A 20,912-nucleotide genomic window follows, 5' to 3' on the forward strand; every position below is an offset into this window, starting at 1 on the left:
TAAATGAGAGAAAGAGAGAGGATCCATGCTTGGACTTCAACCTTAGTTAAGTGTTTTTTTTTTTTAATTTAATAGTGTATTTTATACTGCTAAAACTTAACTCACATAATAATTAACATATAATTTTTTATAATATAATAATAAATAAAATATAATAAAACTTAACTCACATAATAATTAACATATAATTTTTTATAGTATAATAATAAATAAAATATAATAAAAAATTCATCATAAAATACAATAAAAATTTTTGAATTTAATTTAATTAAAATTTTTCTTTATGTTAATGCATGTTAATAATACCATGCAATTTTTTCCATGGACCACTGCCCATTAGCGGACACAACCCTTCAATTCCCATTAACCTTTGCCCAAAAACTCTACTATAGAGAAAAACAATAGGGGTAACGTTGGAAGTAAGAGGATTTATGCTCAGTAACTTGAACAGTGTTTTTTTTTTTTTAATTAAAAAAAAAAACAGAAAGAAAGAAAGAAAGATGGATGGGATATCTTCAATTCTTCATGACGTGGGGTTTCATTACCCTCCATTTGTTTCGTAAACATCCTTTTCTGGCCTAGAAAGGATGGTCTCAGTGAACATTTAGCCTCTATATGATTTATATATAAAAAAATAAAAAATAAAATAAAAAATAAAATAAAAAAAGGCCAACACAAACGCGAAGATGAAATAATGACATCCAAAATGCACATAAAAAATCAAAAGAAAGAAAGAGAAAAGGGCACAAACAACTCTAGATATCATATATCAGAAGAAATGAGCTAAATTTTGATTATCTATCTACATGAACACTAGTCAAATGAGTTCGAGCCCCAAAGGAAATGTAAAAGGGTGTCATAATAAATTGCAAATATTAATCAAATAAAATACTGCCTCAAACACACTAAGCTTGGTAATTGGGAAAAATAACAAGGGCACAAATAACTGGGCCCAGCACAATGTCATCAGAATCAATTTTATACCCCAACGGGGGCCACTGGCATAACCTTCCCCCCCTCGGTCTGTATTTTAACTTCCCCTTTATGAACCGCAGCAAGCTGACTTTTGGGCTGCTTGGCCACCACTGGCTGCCTGGCCTGGTTGGTTGATCTTGATTGTTTGAGGCTGGTAGCACCAAGGAAAAAATGCAGAAATATATCATCATTTGAAAAGAACTATAGGCAGGTAAGAAAAAAAGAAAGAAATAACAAAGGATTCCTCTGTAAAATGGTATAAATCTAACTTATCAGAAAGAGGGGGAAAAAAAGGAAATATAATGTAACAAAATAAAAACAAAAAATTACCTCAGCCCTGGAATCAGTTTCTGCAAGCCTTTGCTTGATATCCCTTGCAATTGAAAAGAAAACCTCCTCGACATTCAAATTTGTCTTTGCACTCTGCAAAACAAGAATTTTTGGTATAAACAGAGAAACACAGATGACACTCTGAAAGTTCAATTGTGGCAGCATATAACTGATACTTACAGTTTCAAAGAACTTGATACCATACTCATCTGCAAGAGCTTGACCCTTGGACGTAGGCACAGCCTAAGGAAGTGACAAAGAATACCTTCCTGATCATCAGTGGATGGCACACATGACACACACACACACACATATGGAGAGAGTGATTGAAAAGAGACACCCAACTTCTAAGGCATAACAGTTTTAGATCCGCCCATAACTCGTATTTCTTTCACACTTTTTGGGTGAGAAAAATTGTGTTTGTACGGGTGAAGTCAGTTACAGAACTTTGTCACAGAAAAGTTGACGGTTGATGCTCAATTGATGAACTCGTAGTCCAATCTACCAGGCAAGGAAACAATCTAGGTTACAAAATACAATACCTACCCTTTTACTTTCATCCATGTCTGCCTTGTTTCCCACCAGTATTTTGTTGACATTGTCAGAGGCATGTTGCTCAATATTGCGAATCCAGTTCCTAATATCTGATCATGAAGAGAAGCAATATCCATAAGCATTCAAGGGATGAAAGTTTAAACATAGAAGAAAAAGTTAGAGGATATGGAGAAGCTCCGCTCTATCAAAGATTTTGGGTCATCCATCCAAGCAAACTACTGAGTAAGAATCAAATGAGAAACATATTTTATTGATTACCAAGAACAAAGAAAGGAAAAATGCAAGCACTAGATATGGTGATAAAACACCAACATTATGATTAGCATATTCAACAAATCTTTTCAAATTAAAAACTGAGAGGAATATGTAAGGTGAATTTACTGTTGAAAGACGATTCATCAGTAACATCATACACCAGCAAAATCCCCATGGCTCCACGATAATATGCTGCAGAAAAATATAAAATACATAAGCAAATTCCAGCACTATCCAAAAATAACGAAAAACACAATTCACAATAAAAATGGAATGAAAGCATTTAAATGAGCAAAAATAAGCATTTAACTTAACTTATCCCTCCTCATAATAAACGGCAGTTCATCCAGATACAAGCAACCAACAATCTTATCAACTTGATCGATTTATCCTATATATATGAGATTCCCCAATTTTCAATAAAAAACTTTTATTTGCACACTCTTTTTCCCCTTTGAGATTGTTTGCCTTTAAGGTTTCAAAAATATTGTTTTCCTTCTTATTCACATTCAGTACGCTCAACAGCCAGGTGAAGTCACACTGCAGTCTCCAGGGTTGAAGGATATACAATGCTGATGCATTATATGAAAACTTTCAAATGCAAATAAGGAAAGCAGCATCTACAAAACCACCCAAAAATTTTGAAAACAAAAGGTCAACAGGTAGCAGCCCAAAGACAAACCTGTTGTGATAGTTCGAAAACGCTCCTGACCAGCTGTATCCCAGATTTGCAATTTAATCCGTTTTCCATGAAGCTCGATTGTTCTTATTTTAAAGTCAATGCTGTTCAAAGAAGTAAAGAAGTAGATAAAAAAAAGAAATGAAGCTTTTATCTTTTCAGCAATAGACTAATATTTTGAACATATGTGAACAGCCATATTCTAGACTCTCCACAGAACAATTACAAGCATAGCTGAAAGATTAACTATCCACTGATTTCTAACTTAATTTGCATGAGCAGAACCTACTGCTAATAATCATTAACCTACTTCTCTCAACATCAAAGTCATACTTAATATATTAGCCTACATCTCAATATTCATGTCCTGCTAAATATAATTAACCTACTACTCAACATTAAAGTTGGAAAATAATGCCAAAATAGTTTTGCAAAACAAAGATAGCAGAGTTTTCAAAGATATAAACCCAATAGTGGTAATGAAACTGGTTGTGAAGGAACCATCAGAGAAGCGCAGTAGCAGACAACTCTTCCCGACACCTGCAAAGTCACAAGAACAAAATTGTCAAAAAATCAAACCATAATAACCAAGAGGCACCAGACAAATCAACAAATAATGCCAGGATAGGAGTAGCAAATTTTATCAGGTTTCACATATTCATCTAAACGTCAAATATCAGAATTTGTATAATAATAAGAACAACTCAACTCAACTCAACTAAGTTTTTATCTCAAAAATTTATTGGGGTCAGCTATATGGATTCTCTTTCTCCACTCTAAAGGATTTTAGATTAAATCCTCGAGAATGTGTAATGTTTCTAGATCATATTTTATTACTCTCCTTCAAGTCAATTTAGGTCTAACCCTTCTTTTCTTTCTGTCCTCTAACCCAATGTGGTATCTAGTTGTCTAACTAGAGCCTCCGTGTGTCTACACTTCACATGACCAAACCACTTCAATCTCTATTTTCTCAACTTATCCTCAATTGGTAACACTCCTACCTTTTTTCTAATACTCTCGTTACGGACTTTATCTAGTTTAATATGACCACTCATCCACCTTAACATTCTCATCTTCGCAACTCTCATCTTAGACACATACAGCTCCTTTATTACCCAATACTCACTATCATATAACATGGCCGGTCGTATGGCTGTACGGTAAAATTTTCCTTTCAACCTATTGGGAATCTTGCGATCACATAAAGCTTCCGTGGCACGTCTTCACTTCAACCATTCGGCTTTAATCCTATGATTAAAATCCTCCTCACATCCCCCATCTACTTGAAGGATTGAGCTGAGATATTTAAAGAGATTACTTCTGGGCAATACCACTCCATCCAAACTAACTCCTTCCCTATCATCAATTTGGCCTTCACTGAACCTGCAATGTATGTATTCTGTATTCGTTCTACTTAACTTAAAACCCTTTGACTCTAGAGTACTTCTCCGAAGCTTTAGCTTTCAAGTGACTCCTTTTCGCGTTTCATCTATCAGAACTATATCATCCACAAACATCATGCATCAAGGGATACTCTCTTGTATATGTTTTGTTAATTAATCTAAAACTAATGTAAAAAGGTAAGGGCTCACAGCTTAACCTTGGAGTAATCCAACTGAGATAAGAAAATCTCATGTGTCCCCTCCCACTATGCGCACAATAATAGTTGCTCTTTCATACATATCTTTCAACATTTTTATGTACCTAATAGATACCCTCATTTTTTAGAATAATAAGAACATGAGAAAATTTTCTTATTGTTCTCATAACAGAGTAGAAAACAACCCTGAGGATAATTACAAATTTTTTTTAAAACTATTTAGAGGGTTGCTCTTTATGCCCACATGTATGATTTTAAATTATGATATGCCTGTTACATATCAGAATTTCAAGATAAAGATCCATTATTTACCGTTTCATCCATGGTGATTCACAATTCACAGTTAAGTGCATTTGAAACGGGTGATATGGGCAAGTTGGGATGATAAAGGATGTTTCACCGTTTCATACGACCAAAGCTGGAGAAACTAGAATACTCGGTTGAGTTATTGATTTACTTTTCATTTTGGTCATTTTGCTAACGCTTAAAAATATTCCTGGAATCGGCAGATGATTCATTCACTTTCAGCCTGATTCATCCCATTTTCATTTCACTGTTTTTGTTTCTGAAACCATTTCCAATTCCGTTAATTAAAACCCTGCCCACATGGCAGGACTTCACAATCCAAAATAAAGAAGAAAATGAATACCCTGCTATTCATCCAAAGCTCTTCAAGACCTCCAAAATAATTACAGAGATAGAAACTGATTTTACTCACAAGCAACAGCATGGTGACTCATGCAACTCTGCTGTCTAACATACATTTTCAATTTTTAAAACCTAAATCCACTAATTTCCCTGGATGCAACTAAAAAAATATGGTATGACTGAGCCTGGAAACAGCGAATGCCTTAAAATTCAGACTCAGCTAGGCTAACAAGGGAGCCTTCATAGAGCTTCTCCGATGCAGCAGAATCCAATTAAGATAATACAAATCAATCACTGCCTTGCCTGAGTTCATTAGACAATGCATGCCCACACAAATTTTATAGGTATAACTTAAAGAAGCATTAACAAATCTTTTATCAGTTCAGTTATGCAATAAAACTGGCATATCCATATCTGTGTAAGACTTCACAAAGAAACAAACTTGCCTTTCCTTGTAAATAACATCCAATAAAAAGAAAAGAATTTTCGAAGCACAATCACCCGGATTAAGCATCACAAAGCACCAATCCTTAAATAAAATATAATTCCAAACCACATTAACACCTAACCAGAGGCTAAACATCAGCACATGTGCGACAAACTCGAAAATGTGGCATCTAAAAAGGACAAAAACAAAAAATGGCCAGTACCCATTTGTTGAAATGATGAAATAAACCCTTCAAATCACTGCATCACATTGCAAATCCATAAACAAAATGGCCTATCCTCAGAAACAAATCAAAACCAAACAGTGATAAAAAAAAAAAAAATCATATAGAAGAGGGGGAAATGACAAATGAGCATCTCACTAACCGCTATCCCCAATCAAGAGAAGCTTAATCAAGCAATCGTAATCAGTACGAGCCCTTGCTGGTGGTGCGGCCATCCTTTCTCCTCCAAATCAATTCAACCCACGAATCAAATTCCCTCTGTGCGCAAACAAAAACTACAGAAACAGAGAGAGAGACCTATGTAAGATCAAAATCAGAGAGGGAGAGAGCAACCTTAGGTTTACCAAGCAAGAGAGAGCGAGATGCAGAGATCGTGTCCAACGAGTTTGGGACACCCTTGTCTCTCTCCGCGTATATTACGTGGCCACATTTCTTTGTGCTTGCATTCGTATCCCGCCAATTGGAGTCAACCTGGAATTTTCTTAACGTACTTTCGCGTACACCTGATAGATTCTTCTTCCAAATGAATAGTTTCAGATTTTTAGAATTAGTTTCCACAAAAATTATAATTTAATCTTTCTTATTTATTTTAATAAATATAAATTAATACTTTTTTAAAGCAAATATAAATTAATATATTAATATTTATTAATTAGTTAAAAATTATAATAATTTAGTTCACCACACTTATTTTTTTCATAACAATTTAATTTTTATAATTTTTTAATATTTATTATAATCCATCCAGTAAATATAAAACCTAAGTGCAAATCTTTTAAGCATTACAATTATAAATATAATTCATCTTATCTCTCTTTACTTTCTCTTCTTCTTAAACAAATTTTTTATTTCATAAAAAATAATTTATATATAAAAAATAATTTTCATAAAAAATATTTTTTATTATTTAATTATAATATTAAATTAATAATATATTTATATCATATATATATATATATTTATGTTTTAATAAAATTATTAAAAGTTAGAAAAATAGAAATTGACTTTTCTTTTAAAAATGAGTTAGTTTTTCTTATTTTCTTAAATGCCTTACATGCTAAAAAATATACAAACTTAGAAAAATTACACCTTAAAACTTAACTATTAAGATTAGAGAGTCTAAGTATATATATACCTGATATTAAAATCTCATACTTTTAATGTGAGATATAAGATTTCTTGTAATGAGATTGTAATATTCTATCATGCTCTGCAGCCTAAACGCTTACGTAGGCTGACTTTGCACTAACTTAATTTAGCTCACGGCGCTGCACGATTGTAACTGAGAGTTATAGTGGACAACTCTAATACCATCGATACGAACTTAGGAAAATCACACCATAAAAGCTATCTATTGAAATTGACAAGTCTAAATCCATATATATCTCACATTGAAATCTCATATTTTTAATCTGAGACATGAAATAATTGTTTTTTATAAAACAAAAAGAGCCTTAAGATTTGAATTTTTTTTTATTGATCACAACAAATCATTGGAACCAATTGATTTTATGGTAGCATCACCCCTTGTAACAAGTGTTATTAGTTAAATATAACATAGGTGTGTTGGCTTAAAGGATTATCAAATGTCTAATAAGATAAAAAAGCCAAACATTTATTCTAATTTTGGATCATTTTGTTAACCAGAATAAAATGTATTGATTGTAAATTATTTTTTAACTTCTTTTGTTATTATCAATTATTGCTCAAGTGGACATGCTAATTGCAAAGTAAGATTAACACCCCTTTAATCAGTTTTCACAGTGAAAGGAAAAAGGGAAAATCTTTCAATTTCATTAGCACATAGTATAACAGGATAACAATGGTAAGCAGATCCTTTTAGTGCACAATATTGTATTCATCTATGTTGATTGCTAGAAAAATTATATTTTTGGTGTCAGCTGGAGCAATTAGGATCCTCTTGATCACTGAAAGGCTGCATTGATTTGTAATTCCTCAGTTGATTTCCCTCCTGAATTTTCTTGAGGGCTACAAAATTGAACCGGTGCTGTTAGATGTAAGGGTGAGTAGATTTCGGTTCAAACCAAAAAATCAAACCAAACCGAATCAATTTGGTTCAATCGATTCGATTTTAAAATTCATTCGGTTTAGTTTGGTTTTATATTATAAAAATTTCGGTTATTTCGGTTTGGTTCAGTTTTGAAGAGAAAAAATCGATTAAACCGAACCGAATAGTAATTTTATATATTCAAATCGAACTAAATAGAACCAAATCAATTTTTGAATTGATTTATTTTTATGGGGAATTTATGAATTATATTTAATTATATATATAAATTGTTTAATTTCATTAATTAATAGTTATTATGTTCAAACTAAAGTCAAAATTAGACCAAATAACTTGAAAATCAAATTTAAATTAAAAAATAATCAAAAATCAAAACCGATCGATTTGAATCGAACTGAATCAAAATAGAGCGGTTCGGTTCAATTTGATTTTTCATCCATTTTTGTTCGATTCGATTTCTAAAATATATAATTCAATTTTCATAATTTAATTCAGTTCGATTCTGTTTGAACCGAATGCTCACCCCTAGTTAGATGCTCTTCTCAAGGTAAGCCAAAAGGACTGCTATGGTGAAATTCCACCACAAATTTTTTTAAAAATTCTGCAGTAGTGTATCATAGTGATCCTAATGAATCTGTTCTTGCAGGAATGGAAGATAAAAATGTCAACTATTTTAATCCTCTGCAGCTTGCAACAGAACTTTGCTTTCACTATGGAAATTGCACATTCCAAAGTTATATGCCCAAGAATCTCTTGCAGTATTTCAGAAAGAACTACAAATTGTCTGCAACAAAAATTTACAGTCTATATTGATAAGTGTTCATGCATAGGCACGCAAAGACGCCTCTTACCTTACTGAAGCAAGTTTTATTTGTTGCCGCCGTAGCTTTAGCTCCTTTGGTTGTCCTGATTGTGGAGTAATTACACGGTGAAGCTGTAATTCTATACAAGCAATTTTTATGAAAAAGGCAAATCAATCAGATGTTGATAAATATTTAAAATAATTGAGTAATTATTCTTTTTAATCAATTATTTAACGGTTATTATTTGATGAGACCCATTTTCATATATTTGTCTATATTTTATTAGCTTATCATTTTATATAAAATATTTTACATGAAATTACCACATTCCCTCAAAACAAATAACAAAAGCAACAAATTAGAAGATTGATTGAATAAGGGAAATTTATTATTTGATTTTTGGGTTTTGATAGATGTTACAAATTGATATCTACACGTTGAAAATTAAACGATTTAATCATTCATTTATAGTTGTATTCAAATCAAAGTTTTTTTTCCAATATTACTATTAGTTTAAATAAAAAAAATAACTATATTTTTATTTACTTAAAAAAATTTACTATTTAATCCTTGAAGTTTAATTAATATTACAATTTCATACCTATATTTTAAAAATTAAACGGTCTAATTCTTTACTTATATTTCCTTCAATTAAAATTAATTTTATCAAATAAATTAATTATTTCTATTCTATAAAAAAATTCAAGAAAAAATTTTAATAAAAATAAAGTTAATAAGAAAATAAAAATTAATTCTAATAATTTCAGCAATTATTTAATTTCTAAAATGAAAGAAATTAAATTGTAATATCATTCAAGATGCAAGAATCAAATAGTAAATTTATCTTTATTAAATAAATGATATATATTTTTTTTACTTAAAAAAGTGCAACATTAAATAAAATGATACTTAATTTTCACGAAAATATAAATAAAAAAAATTAAATCATTTAATTTTTAAAATGTGTGAACTAAATTATAATATTAATCAAATCCGAAAAATAAATAGCAAATTACCCATTGAATAATCAACCATTCAGCTCGATCTGTCAAAGAAGACAGATTTATTGATTATTTCCCTGACATGTCCAAAATCTCAGCAGGAAACTTACCCGCCGCTGCTTCGTTCCCACTTCCCATGCATATCGAAGAGGAGACATCTCTTGATTATTCTTTTGATAAAACAAAATCTCAGTAAAATCCTCACAATCCAAACTGCCTTGTTCCCATTCATATGGCGACCATTCCTTGTTAAAATTCTCCCTTCATACATCAGTTAAATGGAATTTTTTTCTCAGGGAAGATCTACCTCACTCATGCCATCTTACTTGTTTATGTTTCTACCCAATATCAATCACAGCTCCAAGAACACACCAACAAAAGTGACTTGCATAAAAATGAAGAGCAGAAACTATAAGCAGCAGTCATAAAATTGAACTTTGCATGATTACTTCTACTCAAGGAAATAGTACTTCAACGAATTTAATTCATGCAATGAAGAATAAACACTAGATTTTTAGAAATGGCATAAATCCAAAAAAAAAAAAGCTCAGTCTAGTAAAAGAATCCAAGCACTTTGCCGCCAACATTCTTTCTTCTAGCTTCTTCATGGTCCATAATGCCAGCAGAAGTTGTCAACACAATATAACCAAACTGCAAATTTGAAATCATTTTAGATGTCAAGAACACAAACCATAGATATTTAATTAAATACTGAAAACTAATGAAAAAAAGCACCTGTGCAGAAAAAGATGCAAGTACATATCAAGATATAATTGATGTTGGTATGAACTTAATTGAAGAACAAATGAGTTTACTTGCTTGTGGACACTAACTTGGATTTTTTTTTTTTTTTGGGGGGGCCAAAGCACACTAACTTGACCCAGATCAATTCTCCATGTGAAATATCTATGTATAACTTAAAGGTTTTTGTGCTGACCTGTCTAGAAGGGAGCAACCTTGCAGTCCATCCTTCAATCTCCTTGACACCAATGTCAAAACGAGGGCTGATAACTCCACACTTGTTCAGCCTTCCATTCAATTCAACCACAATTTTACCAGCTCTGTGATCATCAACATACTCAAACTCACCAATGTATCCTACATACCAGAACCAAAGAGATAATGATAAAAAATCAGTACAGAATTTTTCAAGAGCCAGGAGGAAAAAAAAATATACAAGCGAAAATAAAATGATACCATGCTTCTGCATCACCAGCAGAAATTTGATGATCACTTTTGATGAAGGCCTGATCATAACCTGGCGCTTCCCACGCTTTTCAGCATTGTACATGCTCTTCAAAGCATCATTCAAAACGCTAACTCTCACCATTGTTGCTAAATACATATTTTAAGAAGTGTCAATGACATAAAAGAAGTGTGTAGCAAATACAATTGATAATTAAGAAAAATAAACAGAAGGGTCATAAACATATAACTTTGGATAAAATGTATTGAAAGAGGACTAAAGGTTAGCAGCATTATAATTTAACTAACAGAAATGCCAGCCTTCTGAGATATGATAAGAAGGCATAAACTCCATTCAAGTTTGTTATGACGCAAACCCTTTCGTCTACTACAGCTAAACTAAACATCTAGTTAAACAAGCAAAAGAGCCAATTTAAAATAACAGAGTGATCCCTAAAAGCCTCAGAACTGCACTAGTAACCACAGAATCAACATAAACAACAAGGAGAAATAAAAAGCAGAATAAATTACAAGATTTTAATAATCCAAACTACATAAACAAAGATTTTTCCGTGTCGTAGCTAATGGGATAAGGAAATATTTCATCAAGGACAGCTCTATTCAGTTAATATCATATCAATTCTATAATAGATCAACCTATAATAACCCAAGAGAATCTTCAAAAAAACCACTAAGCGCACCAACAGGGTTTGCAATAAATTCCTTTTTCATTTTCTTTTTGCAGAAATCAAACAGAAAAATAACGAACATACGTACCCCAGGCGAAAGCAAGGAAGGATCTGCGGAGGAACCTCCAAGGAAGTGAGAACGGAGAGCTAGGGTTTGAGAGAAGTTCCAAAACGGGAAACCCCTAGTTTATATAGCACGGGCTTGGGCTAAAGGCCCAGAATAATCTCCAGCTCTTCTTAAACCTAATTTGGATTTTTTTTTTAACTAATTTCCTTCGAAATTAAAAAAAAAAATCCACAAATTTGGAGATGATTTAATAGGGCATGTCGCGATAAAAACTCGAAAATTTTCGATAATTAATAAAATTATTTATATTAGAATTAATTAATTTTAATTTAATAATATTAGAATATTTTTAAACCCTTGAGATTTCAAATAAATAAAAGAATGGTACATCTATAAAAAAAAATTTGAACTCACATGAGTATAATAATTATTAAATTAAATATTTATATTTAAATTCGTACATTTATTATATACACATTAATAAATCTTATACAAATATTAATATTTCTATATTAATATTTAATTTAATAATTATTAAATTTATATTAAATGCACCCATAAAAGAAAATATTCTCATTAAAATTAAGAAATTCACATCAAAATTATTTATAACACATTGGCATAATTATATATATATATATATATATATATATATATATATATATATAATTGACTTTGATTGAGACTGTGAATTGAAATTTCATTACCTTAAAGGTTACTCCTGAGCTGAAACTCATTAATATGAATAACCATCTTTTAATTATTAATGGTTATTTCGGTTAGAATAAATTTGATTCAGTTTGGTTTTTAGTTAGTAATAATAAAAATTTTTAGTTTTTAATTATCGATTCAGTTATCTTTGATTTGGTAATCGAATTAACCAAAATAACCGAATTTCAATTAATTAATATATTAATTATAATTTTATTAATATTATATTATTTATAATTTTTATTTTTATGATTTTATAATAATATTTAACTTATAATTATTATATTATTAATATTAAATTATATTTATTATTTTTTATAAATAAAAAATATATAAATATATTTTTACTAATATTTTATTAAACAATTAATAATATAAAATATATACTTTATTTGTTTCGGTTAGTTCAATTATAACTGATAACCGACCGAATATTTTTTATTTCGGTTAATTTTGATTTTCTTTTAATTTCAATTTGGTTAGGTTAATATTTTTAGAATCGATTAATAATTTAATTAATTAAAATTTGATTTAATTCAGTTCGGTTAATCAAATGCTCACCCCTGTATTGAAATATGGCTAATAAATTTAGGATTTTTCCTATAATGAATTTGAATTCCAAACTTTTAATTTGACAAGCCAAAATTTTATTATTAATTGCACAATCATTTTACTACATATATATGCAATTAATCCCTTAATTATTTAATAAATATATTAGATATGTGCAAATCTAAGTATAAGAACATATATTGCATTACAAATCGCTGCATTATATCAGCTAACATCAAACTACTTCTTGCAACTTTTATTTGTTTATTTAGCCATCTAATAAATCTCATCACCAGCAGATCACTAGGAAGACATTGTTGCATCATCATCAATATTCTCAACCCTATCTTGAGTCGCCTGCTCAAAATAATACAAACCATATAAATTGTTTAGAAGAGTGATTAAACCAGCTAGTCAATTTTACATATTGATGTGAAAATATTATTACCTTCTGGATAAGCAAGCTTAGAATTCCTTGTGGACCTACATTTGCATGATACAATGACCAACAATCAATCTTGTCACCAACCCTAAATCCATTTTTAACCACAACATCAAGCCATTCGATTTTATCTAATTTGAAATTTTTATTTGCTTGTTCATACCTCATCATCACCCAATTCTTACAATTTGGTGTGTAAATCTCGATTTCTAATCCGCTTTTAGCAACTTGGTTCAACAATGAATTTGGTAAACCTTGAAAATAGTCATTTGAATCTTTGTCAAGATTTAAACCTAGCATATCGTCTCGACTCAAAGTTTTTGTAAATAAGTATTGTACTTCCCCATCAAGAGGATAATTTGAAATTTGGTTAGGTTGAGGGTTTTCCATCTTATTGTTTCTCTTCTCCTGCCCTTGAAAATTCACTTGAATAATTTTAAATGCAATATGCATACTATTATACACATAGAGAAAAGGTATGGTAATGGCATGAGTGTTGAACTTACCAAAATTTGCATGATTTATCAATAACATATGAGAAAACTTAACAATCCCATTGTTAGTCATTTGATCTCTATTTACAACTAAAAAATAACAAAACAATTACTTCATGACATCCACCAAAATGTGAGTTTAAGTGGCAGAAATGGGAGCATAATTCAATGATAGCTGCATATATATTGTATGTGTGAAATTCAGTTTCAATCCCTCTTTTTCGGTTATGTAATAAAAAAAATATGAGCTCAATTAAATATGTTTAAAATTAATTTAGAGTTATATCTATTTACAAATTAATAATTAAAAAAATTAATTAATAGTTGAAAAGTGATTAAATATGGCATTATCTTAGGTTAGAACTTGAAAAAAAAGAGCATTAAGAGCAGGAGGCTATGGATAATACACTTGAAATGAGAGTCTTGTGAAAGGAAAGGAAAGGAAAGGAGCTGATGATCACTTCTGTCATGTTTTCAGAGAGATCACAAAAATAATGCAGCTTTGCTAGCAAAAAAAGCTTTAGTTTCAACTCATGAATGTATTTAAGCATTGAATGACAAAAATGGAACTAAAAAAAATAAAAAAAATTTATAAAAACTGAAATTACAAATATACCCTCACACCATATAAATAGTATAGAGAGACCTTTATAACTGTAAAATGGACTTTATAATTTTTTTTTTCTACCCATTTCCTCACATAAATTAATAAAATACTAATATAATAAAAAAATAGATTTTCTTTATTTAATTTCTTTTTTTTACACAATTAAAAAATTAAATAAAAGTTAAGAGAGAGATTATATTTAATTATATTTAAATGTTTATAATTTATCCATTGCCAATAGCTTTACTTAAAAAATTAAATTGAATTGAAAAGTAAAAATTCAAAAAGCCTAAATCTGTCACGACCCAACCTATGAGTCGGACCGATACTAGGACCTGGGCCGGCATAAAGCCCCCGAGGCCCGTAGTAAGCCTTACTGTTCTCAAATCCATACCCAAGCCCACAATTTAGGCCCAATATGCATATAAAATAATTTTAAATTAATCTGTTATAATTTTATTTCGAGCCATCTTAGCCCAGAAATTATCAGAAACAAAAATTAGAGGAGCCCAGCTCAACCCTATTACCTCATTTATAACCATTTAAAACTCATAAAATTTTTTTCTTTTCATTTATTAATATGAAAACTTGAATTCATACAGTCTCTGATAGGCTTAATGCTACTACTAGCACATGCGGAATCCTAAATTACAAATTTAGAGAATAATAATACAATTAAGTAATCTTTTCATAACCTGAGAGGAAAGGGACAGGTTATTCTGAAAAATGTCTCCTCCTGTAGCCTGGAAAAATATGGTGAACAGGAGTGAGCGTTCGACTCAGAGAGTAAAATATCAATTTTAACCATAATCTCTATAACTATCTAAAACTAATGCACCCTGTAGAGTGAAATGCAACATCAACATCATTTTCACATCATAACATCAAAAAGGTAATTTGGAGCACTCACACACCCTGTAGTATCAATCATAACATATGGGAGTGATCCCTATCTGACTCTCTTAAATCCAACACGTGCGGTGAATTACTCAAGCTCGGACTTCCACTTAATAACCAAATCGAGGGTCCCAGCGAATTACTCAAGCCGTGACTACCCCTCGAAGGATCGGGTCCCAGCGAATTACTCAAGCCATGACTACCCCGTCCTATCCATAGTCCACACCACATCACACGCACGCCAACGCACACACACTGCTCCAAATTACCACAACAACATCCATGGCACATCAACAGTTTTGAATGCAACATAAATCGTGCCTAGAGTTTAACTACATAAATATATGCATATAAGTGATGCATGGGCATGCTTGAACATATAATAATATCGAAATTACAATTAAAATTAATATTTTACTCACAGACTTGACGACAATCACTGTGGCGGCTGGGCGGAGGAAGAAGGCTGTCCCGGCTCACCTGATAATTATATTATAATTATTTAATACAACTGACTCAATACAATTCAAGAAAAGACCAATTGCGTCCTAAGTCGTGCCGAAAATCAGGCAGAGTTTCCCCTATACCTAGGACCTACCCAACCTGCAAAAGGCTCAAATAACACTTATAAATTCTCAATTTCCACAATCACATCTCATCAATATCACATGGCCCCTCCTGGGCCCTCCAAATCAGACAATACTCAAAATCTTAAAAATTACGTTTTAGTCCCTATAATTGACATTTTTCAAAAATCCACTCAAACAAGCTCTAAAAATTCTAAAATTTTTGCCCCGCGGTCCTTAATAATATTATAAAGCTATTGCAAAATGAATTGTAATTTTCTAATCACCCATGAATATTTTATTCAAGAATTTTACTCGATTCCATAAGTTTCTAACATCTAACGTATTCTTAATCCAACCCAATTAAATATTTACATATTTAAACTTCCATCCTCAAGCTTCAACCAATTATATAAAATTTAATTATCTTAATTTCAAATAATCTTATATGCCCATATGCTAAAAATCTAACTAAAATCTATCTATATTTTTCAAAAATATTCTACAATCACTCAAAAATTCAACAAACACCATAGAATATCTCCAAATAATTTTACTTTCATCATATATTTTTCTTAGAATTTTTCTCCAATTTTTCCTGTTTAAGAAACACTGTATTTATGCTCCACAGACAGAGAAATAATGAAAATTGTCTTACCCGAAGTTTATCTGTGTCTCAAAATTTTCAAAAATTTATGAGGAAGCCTCTGGAAGTTGAACCATCTCCATAGCTCACCGGAGCCACCGCCGGCAACATTTGCCGGGTCTGATCATACCACCATGTTCCTCTCCTCTTCCTCAGTCCATATGTGGTCTCGGATCGTCGATCCAATGGTTGGATCGTCGTAGATCTGACGAAAAAGCTTGAAAAACCCGAAATTTCTCTCCTCCATATCTCACTCATCCGACCTCCATTTGCTTCAAAATTGGCATCAAAAGAAAGCTCTCGGAACAAGCTTTCCAACGCCACCGGAATCGCCTCGATCGGACTTCGGATGAAGCCGGAATCGCGCCGGAAAGCCGTTGCCCACTGTGCGCGCGTTTTCTCTCTCCTCTCCCTCTCTTGCCGCCGTTTCTGGTGGTCGCGGGCCGGTGGGGAGCTGCTTGGGACGTCACCGGAGAAAGGAAGAAGAAGAAGAAGAGAGGGAAGGAAAGGGAGAGAAGAGAAAATGGGGATGGGGGGGGGGGGGGCTTCCTCCTCCCGTTTTTGATTTTGATTTTTTTTTTTTTTTTAAAGCTGCTATGACAGTGGGAAACCCACTGTCACACGCCAATCCCATTTTTCAAATTTTTTTTTTTTTTAATTTTCTGGGTTGTTACAAAATCCAAGTTAAACCCACAGATTAGATGAATCAATTTTAAGATTTTAGATGTAATTTTTCTTGCCCATTCTTACACTTTGTTTGGATGGAGTGAATGAAAGTTGAGTAAAATAAGGTCAAGTATGATAAGGTAAGGTTATAATTTGTTTTATATTTGGATGAAGGTGAAGTAAAGTAAGGTAAATGAATGTTTAATAGCATTATTTTATTTAGAGGGAAGGTATTATAAAGTAAGTTAAATATGAATATTATAAATGTACTATTTTTATAAAAAAAATAAACATAAAAATAAGAAAATGGTATTTTTGAATTTTTAAAAATTGAAAAAGAATAATATAAGAATATAAAACCTTAAACCTCAATCCACCAAATCAACGGGTTGAAAAATGAAATGATTCAACCCCCCAAATAATCACCAAAATGCCATCCCTCTCTTATACTCTCATCCCAAATAATCTAAAAATCACTTGAAATCTTACTTTACTTTCCTTTACCCTCAAATCCCCCATCAAAATAATTTTTTAGGGTCTATTTACATGAGGATGAAGATGAGTAAATAAAGATAAATAGTGATAAGTGAGTTATTTTATTCCTATTTAGAAAGTGCTGAATTAATTAAAGATAAGAATAAATAAGATAAGTCTTACCATTCTTTACCTCTCGAATTTTAATTTTTTATATACTCAAAATTAGAGTGTAATCAGGAATAAAAAGAGAGAGTTAAGAGTTATAATTATTTTTATTTCTACATCATTTAAATTTGCTATTTTTTCATTTTTTTTAAACATAAAAAATATATATTACTTCTCTTTACCTTTTCATTGATTCAACCATTTTTAAACATAATTTTTTTTTATTATACTCTCTTTATTTTCTTTCTCCTTATTTTTCCTTGCCATTTCATTACTTATATTCAAATATGCTAGTAAACGACGTCGGCGAGCTCTATTAGCCCCACAACGAAGCAGCCTTATTACGTGACAAACATGCCAATCTCACCGCCCAAGACGTGCCATACTTTTCCTACTGTGCAACACTTGTCAACTCGTTAGTGGATTAAACGCCCTTACCTCGCCATTCATCATTGACCGTGACCGTGATATTAGCTAGGCAGCCACCGTACATAACAAACGAGAAATAAAGAAAAGGGCTACGCATTTTCGATTTTCGAGTAAAGGAAGTCTATCTAGATCATCCACACAACCCCTCTCTCTCTCTCTCTCTCCTCCAAGCCCTAGATTTTCTCTCTCGTTCTCGTCCATTATATTTCTCGAGAAAATGGTAAGCGTCTCGACTTCTATAACTCTATTACACACACTGTGCTTTAATTTCAATTCTAATCTCTTTCTTCGTTTCTTTGTTTCAATGGTTTTTGGTGATGATGATGATGATGATGATGGTGATGGTGGTGGTGGTGGTGGTGATGGTGTGTGCTTGTGGGATCGGTGAAGTTTGATAGGAAATTTTTATATGAATTTGTCAAAATTTTCGCTTGACTATAAGTATTGATTAGGTTTTTTGTGGGTTAACGATCTGAATTGTACTTGGCTTGGTTGATTTTGATGATCTTTCTTAGTATTTGGATCGGTCGTGTTGCTTGTGCTTTTGCTATGATGATAATAACAGTGTAAATTTCTGTGATTTCTTTAGCGTGTGGGTTGCCGTTTACTTTGCTATTTTTCTTTGAAATTGTTACTTGCATTAGTATTTTGCTTTTGCTATTTGTGGTACTTCAGGCAATGGTTAATTATAGGTTTTGTTGTATGTTTCTTAAACCAGGTTTTTTTTTTCAATTTTCTAATTCAAATTATATTATTTTATTTCCTCAATTTTAAAGAAATTTTGTTGTGTGGTGTGGCGTGTTAAATTTATCTTCTTTTTATTTTATTTTATCTGCAACAGCTACGTGTTTTGATTGCTCCATTATTTATTTACTTATTTATTCTTTTAAATTTAAATTTTGATGGCTTGATGAATTATAGGGATGGAATTGTTGTTAGATGTTAGGAGGGTCGTGACAATTCCTAAGAGGGGGTAAAACTTTCCTTTTCTTATTTTTTTCTTTTTCACTATACTGGGTAAATTTATAAAGGTTGAGCAATTTGGAAATATCGTTTTTTCTTCGTCTCCTTTTCCTTTTCTTATTATGGGAGGAAATAAAAATTAATGATAATTTGGAAATGAATTATATTGAGTCAATTTTCTTAATAATTGTGAAATCAGAACTGTAAATTATATGCTAGATAGTTGAGGAGTAACCTGAAAGTGAAAAGAAATGTGTTTTGTTGTCAAAGTACTATGCTTTTTGTAATATTTGTGGACACTGTTTATTGGGTATTGATTTTAAAATTGTATACTACTGATGGACTGGGTTGGCACCCATAAATTTGTTCTTGAAGAGAATGGATCGTAATGCAAGTATTCTGTGGAGGGAAAAATTACTTCTGTAGTCTATCAATTTTACAAGCTGAATCACACAATAGTTAGAGAAATGTGTTCATTCTTAATGCTTGTATCAGAATGAAGATGTAAAATGGACCTGGGATTATATGGATGCTGCTAGATAGGGGCACAAAGAAGGTAAAAATCATTTGTCCACCCTTGAAAGCAAAACTAGGAAAATCATGGGGCCTAAACAGAGAAATTATTAAGCTTGTTGTTGTTGCAGTTCTTTTATTAGTACTTGAATGTTGACTAATAGATGTTTTTATCAGATGTAAGAATATATGGATTGCCAGCCATTTTGTGTCTAATATTTCAGTTTTTCCTAGTCGATTTGCTTAATAGTATTTCTTTCCATTTTCAGGCAAATGCAGCATCTGGGATCGCTGTACATGATGACTGCAAGCTGAAGTTTTTAGAATTGAAGGCAAAGAGAACCCATCGCTTCATTGTCTTCAAGATTGAGGAGAAGCAGAAGCAGGTGATTGTGGAGAAGCTCGGTGAGCCAACTGATAGTTACGAGGACTTTGCTGCAAGCCTTCCTGCTGATGAGTGCCGATATGCTGTCTATGATTTTGATTATGTAACGGATGAGAACTGCCAGAAGAGTAGGATTGTTTTTATTGCATGGTAAATAATTCAAATTTTGTTTTATGATTTTCTGTCTTATCTATTTATTTTTATTTATATTTATTGTTGATATACGTGTGAAGGTCTCCTGATACATCCAAAGTGAGAAGCAAGATGATTTATGCTAGCTCCAAGGACAGGTTCAAAAGAGAGTTAGATGGTATTCAGGTAGAGTTGCAAGCTACAGATCCTACAGAAATGGGTCTTGATGTTATTAGAAGCCGATCAAATTGAATGCAGGAATACCTACAATGTGATGGAGAAGGCCATATTATCGGGTCACTAAGTTTAATGTTTAATATATTTTGAACCTAGAATTTGCTTCTTTAAGCGTGTATCTATAATATTTGTGGATTTACGGGGAGAGTATCCCCTTTCAGTGTGATATTTACGAACAATTTATATGATGTTTTGTGGGGTATAGTTCTCAACTTGATTTGCTGGGTTGCTATTGATTCTCTTTGTTATTTGATTATGTTCTGTTCGACATCTCTCTCTCTCTCTGAACACACCGATACCAGATGGTTTCGATAAGGAGTTGGCGAGAAATCCATCTGATCTTTAACGGTTGTCCAGGGTGCTTAATTGGAGCCGGGGTTGTGATGCAAGGCAGCAGTGGCAGAAATGCTCGAGTAGGCTCCAAATAATAAAATATATTTGAAACTATTGAACGTGATCTCATATCAAAATGCTAATATTTTAGAATAAATATAAAATAAATAATTATTTAAATTTAAATTTAAATGTAAGAATTATTTTATT

The 20,912-nt window shown here is 31.6% G+C and overlaps 4 protein-coding genes across 7 annotated transcripts; 1 reads left to right on the top strand and 3 right to left on the bottom strand.

Annotated features, from left to right (window-relative positions):
* Positions 1–767: 767 nt before the first annotated feature.
* Positions 768–6,180, bottom strand: LOC110640172 (ras-related protein RABE1c). Of its 3 annotated transcripts, none has more exons than XM_021791378.2 (9): positions 6,047–6,180; positions 5,856–5,971; positions 3,262–3,334; positions 2,798–2,898; positions 2,242–2,307; positions 1,852–1,949; positions 1,486–1,548; positions 1,306–1,398; positions 768–1,126 (listed from the first exon to the last, which is right to left on the bottom strand). In XM_021791378.2, exons 2-9 carry the CDS (start codon positions 5,926–5,928, stop codon positions 1,043–1,045), a joined length of 651 nt encoding a protein of 216 aa, XP_021647070.2. In that variant the 5' UTR covers positions 5,929–5,971; positions 6,047–6,180; the 3' UTR covers positions 768–1,042. The 3 variants fall into 3 exon arrangements, with proteins under 3 accessions (XP_021647070.2, XP_021647071.2, XP_021647072.2); XM_021791379.2 differs by having other exon boundaries at positions 5,856–5,929; positions 6,047–6,126; XM_021791380.2 differs by adding an exon at positions 5,693–5,729 and having other exon boundaries at positions 5,856–6,120.
* On the top strand, positions 2,563–20,581 carry LOC110640176 (actin-depolymerizing factor 1). The gene is made up of 4 exons (XM_021791381.2): positions 2,563–2,566; positions 18,291–18,359; positions 19,885–20,150; positions 20,234–20,581. Exons 2-4 carry the CDS (start codon positions 18,357–18,359, stop codon positions 20,382–20,384), a joined length of 420 nt encoding a protein of 139 aa, XP_021647073.1. The 5' UTR covers positions 2,563–2,566; positions 18,291–18,356; the 3' UTR covers positions 20,385–20,581.
* Positions 9,972–11,634, bottom strand: LOC110640153 (40S ribosomal protein S15a-1). 2 transcript variants are annotated; one of them, XM_021791355.2, is made up of 4 exons: positions 11,509–11,634; positions 10,744–10,881; positions 10,484–10,644; positions 9,972–10,197 (listed from the first exon to the last, which is right to left on the bottom strand). In XM_021791355.2, the coding sequence occupies exons 2-4, from the start codon at positions 10,874–10,876 to the stop codon at positions 10,099–10,101; spliced, it is 393 nt and encodes a 130-aa protein (XP_021647047.1). In that variant the 5' UTR covers positions 10,877–10,881; positions 11,509–11,634; the 3' UTR covers positions 9,972–10,098. The 2 variants fall into 2 exon arrangements, with proteins under 2 accessions (XP_021647047.1, XP_021647048.1); XM_021791356.2 differs by having other exon boundaries at positions 11,505–11,620.
* Positions 12,845–13,587, bottom strand: LOC131182360 (uncharacterized). Its single transcript, XM_058151716.1, has 2 exons — positions 13,199–13,587; positions 12,845–13,107 (listed from the first exon to the last, which is right to left on the bottom strand). Exons 1-2 carry the CDS (start codon positions 13,580–13,582, stop codon positions 13,054–13,056), a joined length of 438 nt encoding a protein of 145 aa, XP_058007699.1. The 5' UTR covers positions 13,583–13,587; the 3' UTR covers positions 12,845–13,053.
* Positions 20,582–20,912: the final 331 nt, after the last annotated feature.

The sequence above is a fragment of the Hevea brasiliensis genome, chromosome 8, assembly GCF_030052815.1.
Source record: "Hevea brasiliensis isolate MT/VB/25A 57/8 chromosome 8, ASM3005281v1, whole genome shotgun sequence".
Lineage (NCBI taxonomy): Eukaryota > Viridiplantae > Streptophyta > Magnoliopsida > Malpighiales > Euphorbiaceae > Hevea > Hevea brasiliensis.

What these genes read in the sequence shown, in the direction of transcription:
- LOC131182360 (XM_058151716.1), bottom strand. Translation starts at nt 13,582, where the DNA reads ATGGAAAACCCTCAACCTAACCAAATTTCAAATTATCCTCTTGATGGG. An exon ending in TAAGCTTGCTTATCCAGAAG is followed by an intron (nt 13,108 to 13,198) that starts GTAATAATATTT and finishes TATTTTGAGCAG; the next exon opens with GCGACTCAAGATAGGGTTGA.
- LOC110640176 (XM_021791381.2), top strand. An exon ending in AGGATTGTTTTTATTGCATG is followed by an intron (nt 20,151 to 20,233) that starts GTAAATAATTCA and finishes ATACGTGTGAAG; the next exon opens with GTCTCCTGATACATCCAAAG.
- LOC110640153 (XM_021791355.2), bottom strand. Translation starts at nt 10,876, where the DNA reads ATGGTGAGAGTTAGCGTTTTGAATGATGCTTTGAAGAGCATGTACAAT. An exon ending in GCTGGTGATGCAGAAGCATG is followed by an intron (nt 10,645 to 10,743) that starts GTATCATTTTAT and finishes TCTGGTATGTAG; the next exon opens with GATACATTGGTGAGTTTGAG. An exon ending in GGTTGCTCCCTTCTAGACAG is followed by an intron (nt 10,198 to 10,483) that starts GTCAGCACAAAA and finishes TCAAATTTGCAG; the next exon opens with TTTGGTTATATTGTGTTGAC.
- LOC110640172 (XM_021791378.2), bottom strand. Translation starts at nt 5,928, where the DNA reads ATGGCCGCACCACCAGCAAGGGCTCGTACTGATTACGATTGCTTGATT. An exon ending in TGATGAATCGTCTTTCAACA is followed by an intron (nt 1,950 to 2,241) that starts GTAAATTCACCT and finishes CTTCATGATCAG; the next exon opens with ATATTAGGAACTGGATTCGC. An exon ending in ACATGGATGAAAGTAAAAGG is followed by an intron (nt 1,549 to 1,851) that starts GTAGGTATTGTA and finishes TCACTTCCTTAG; the next exon opens with GCTGTGCCTACGTCCAAGGG.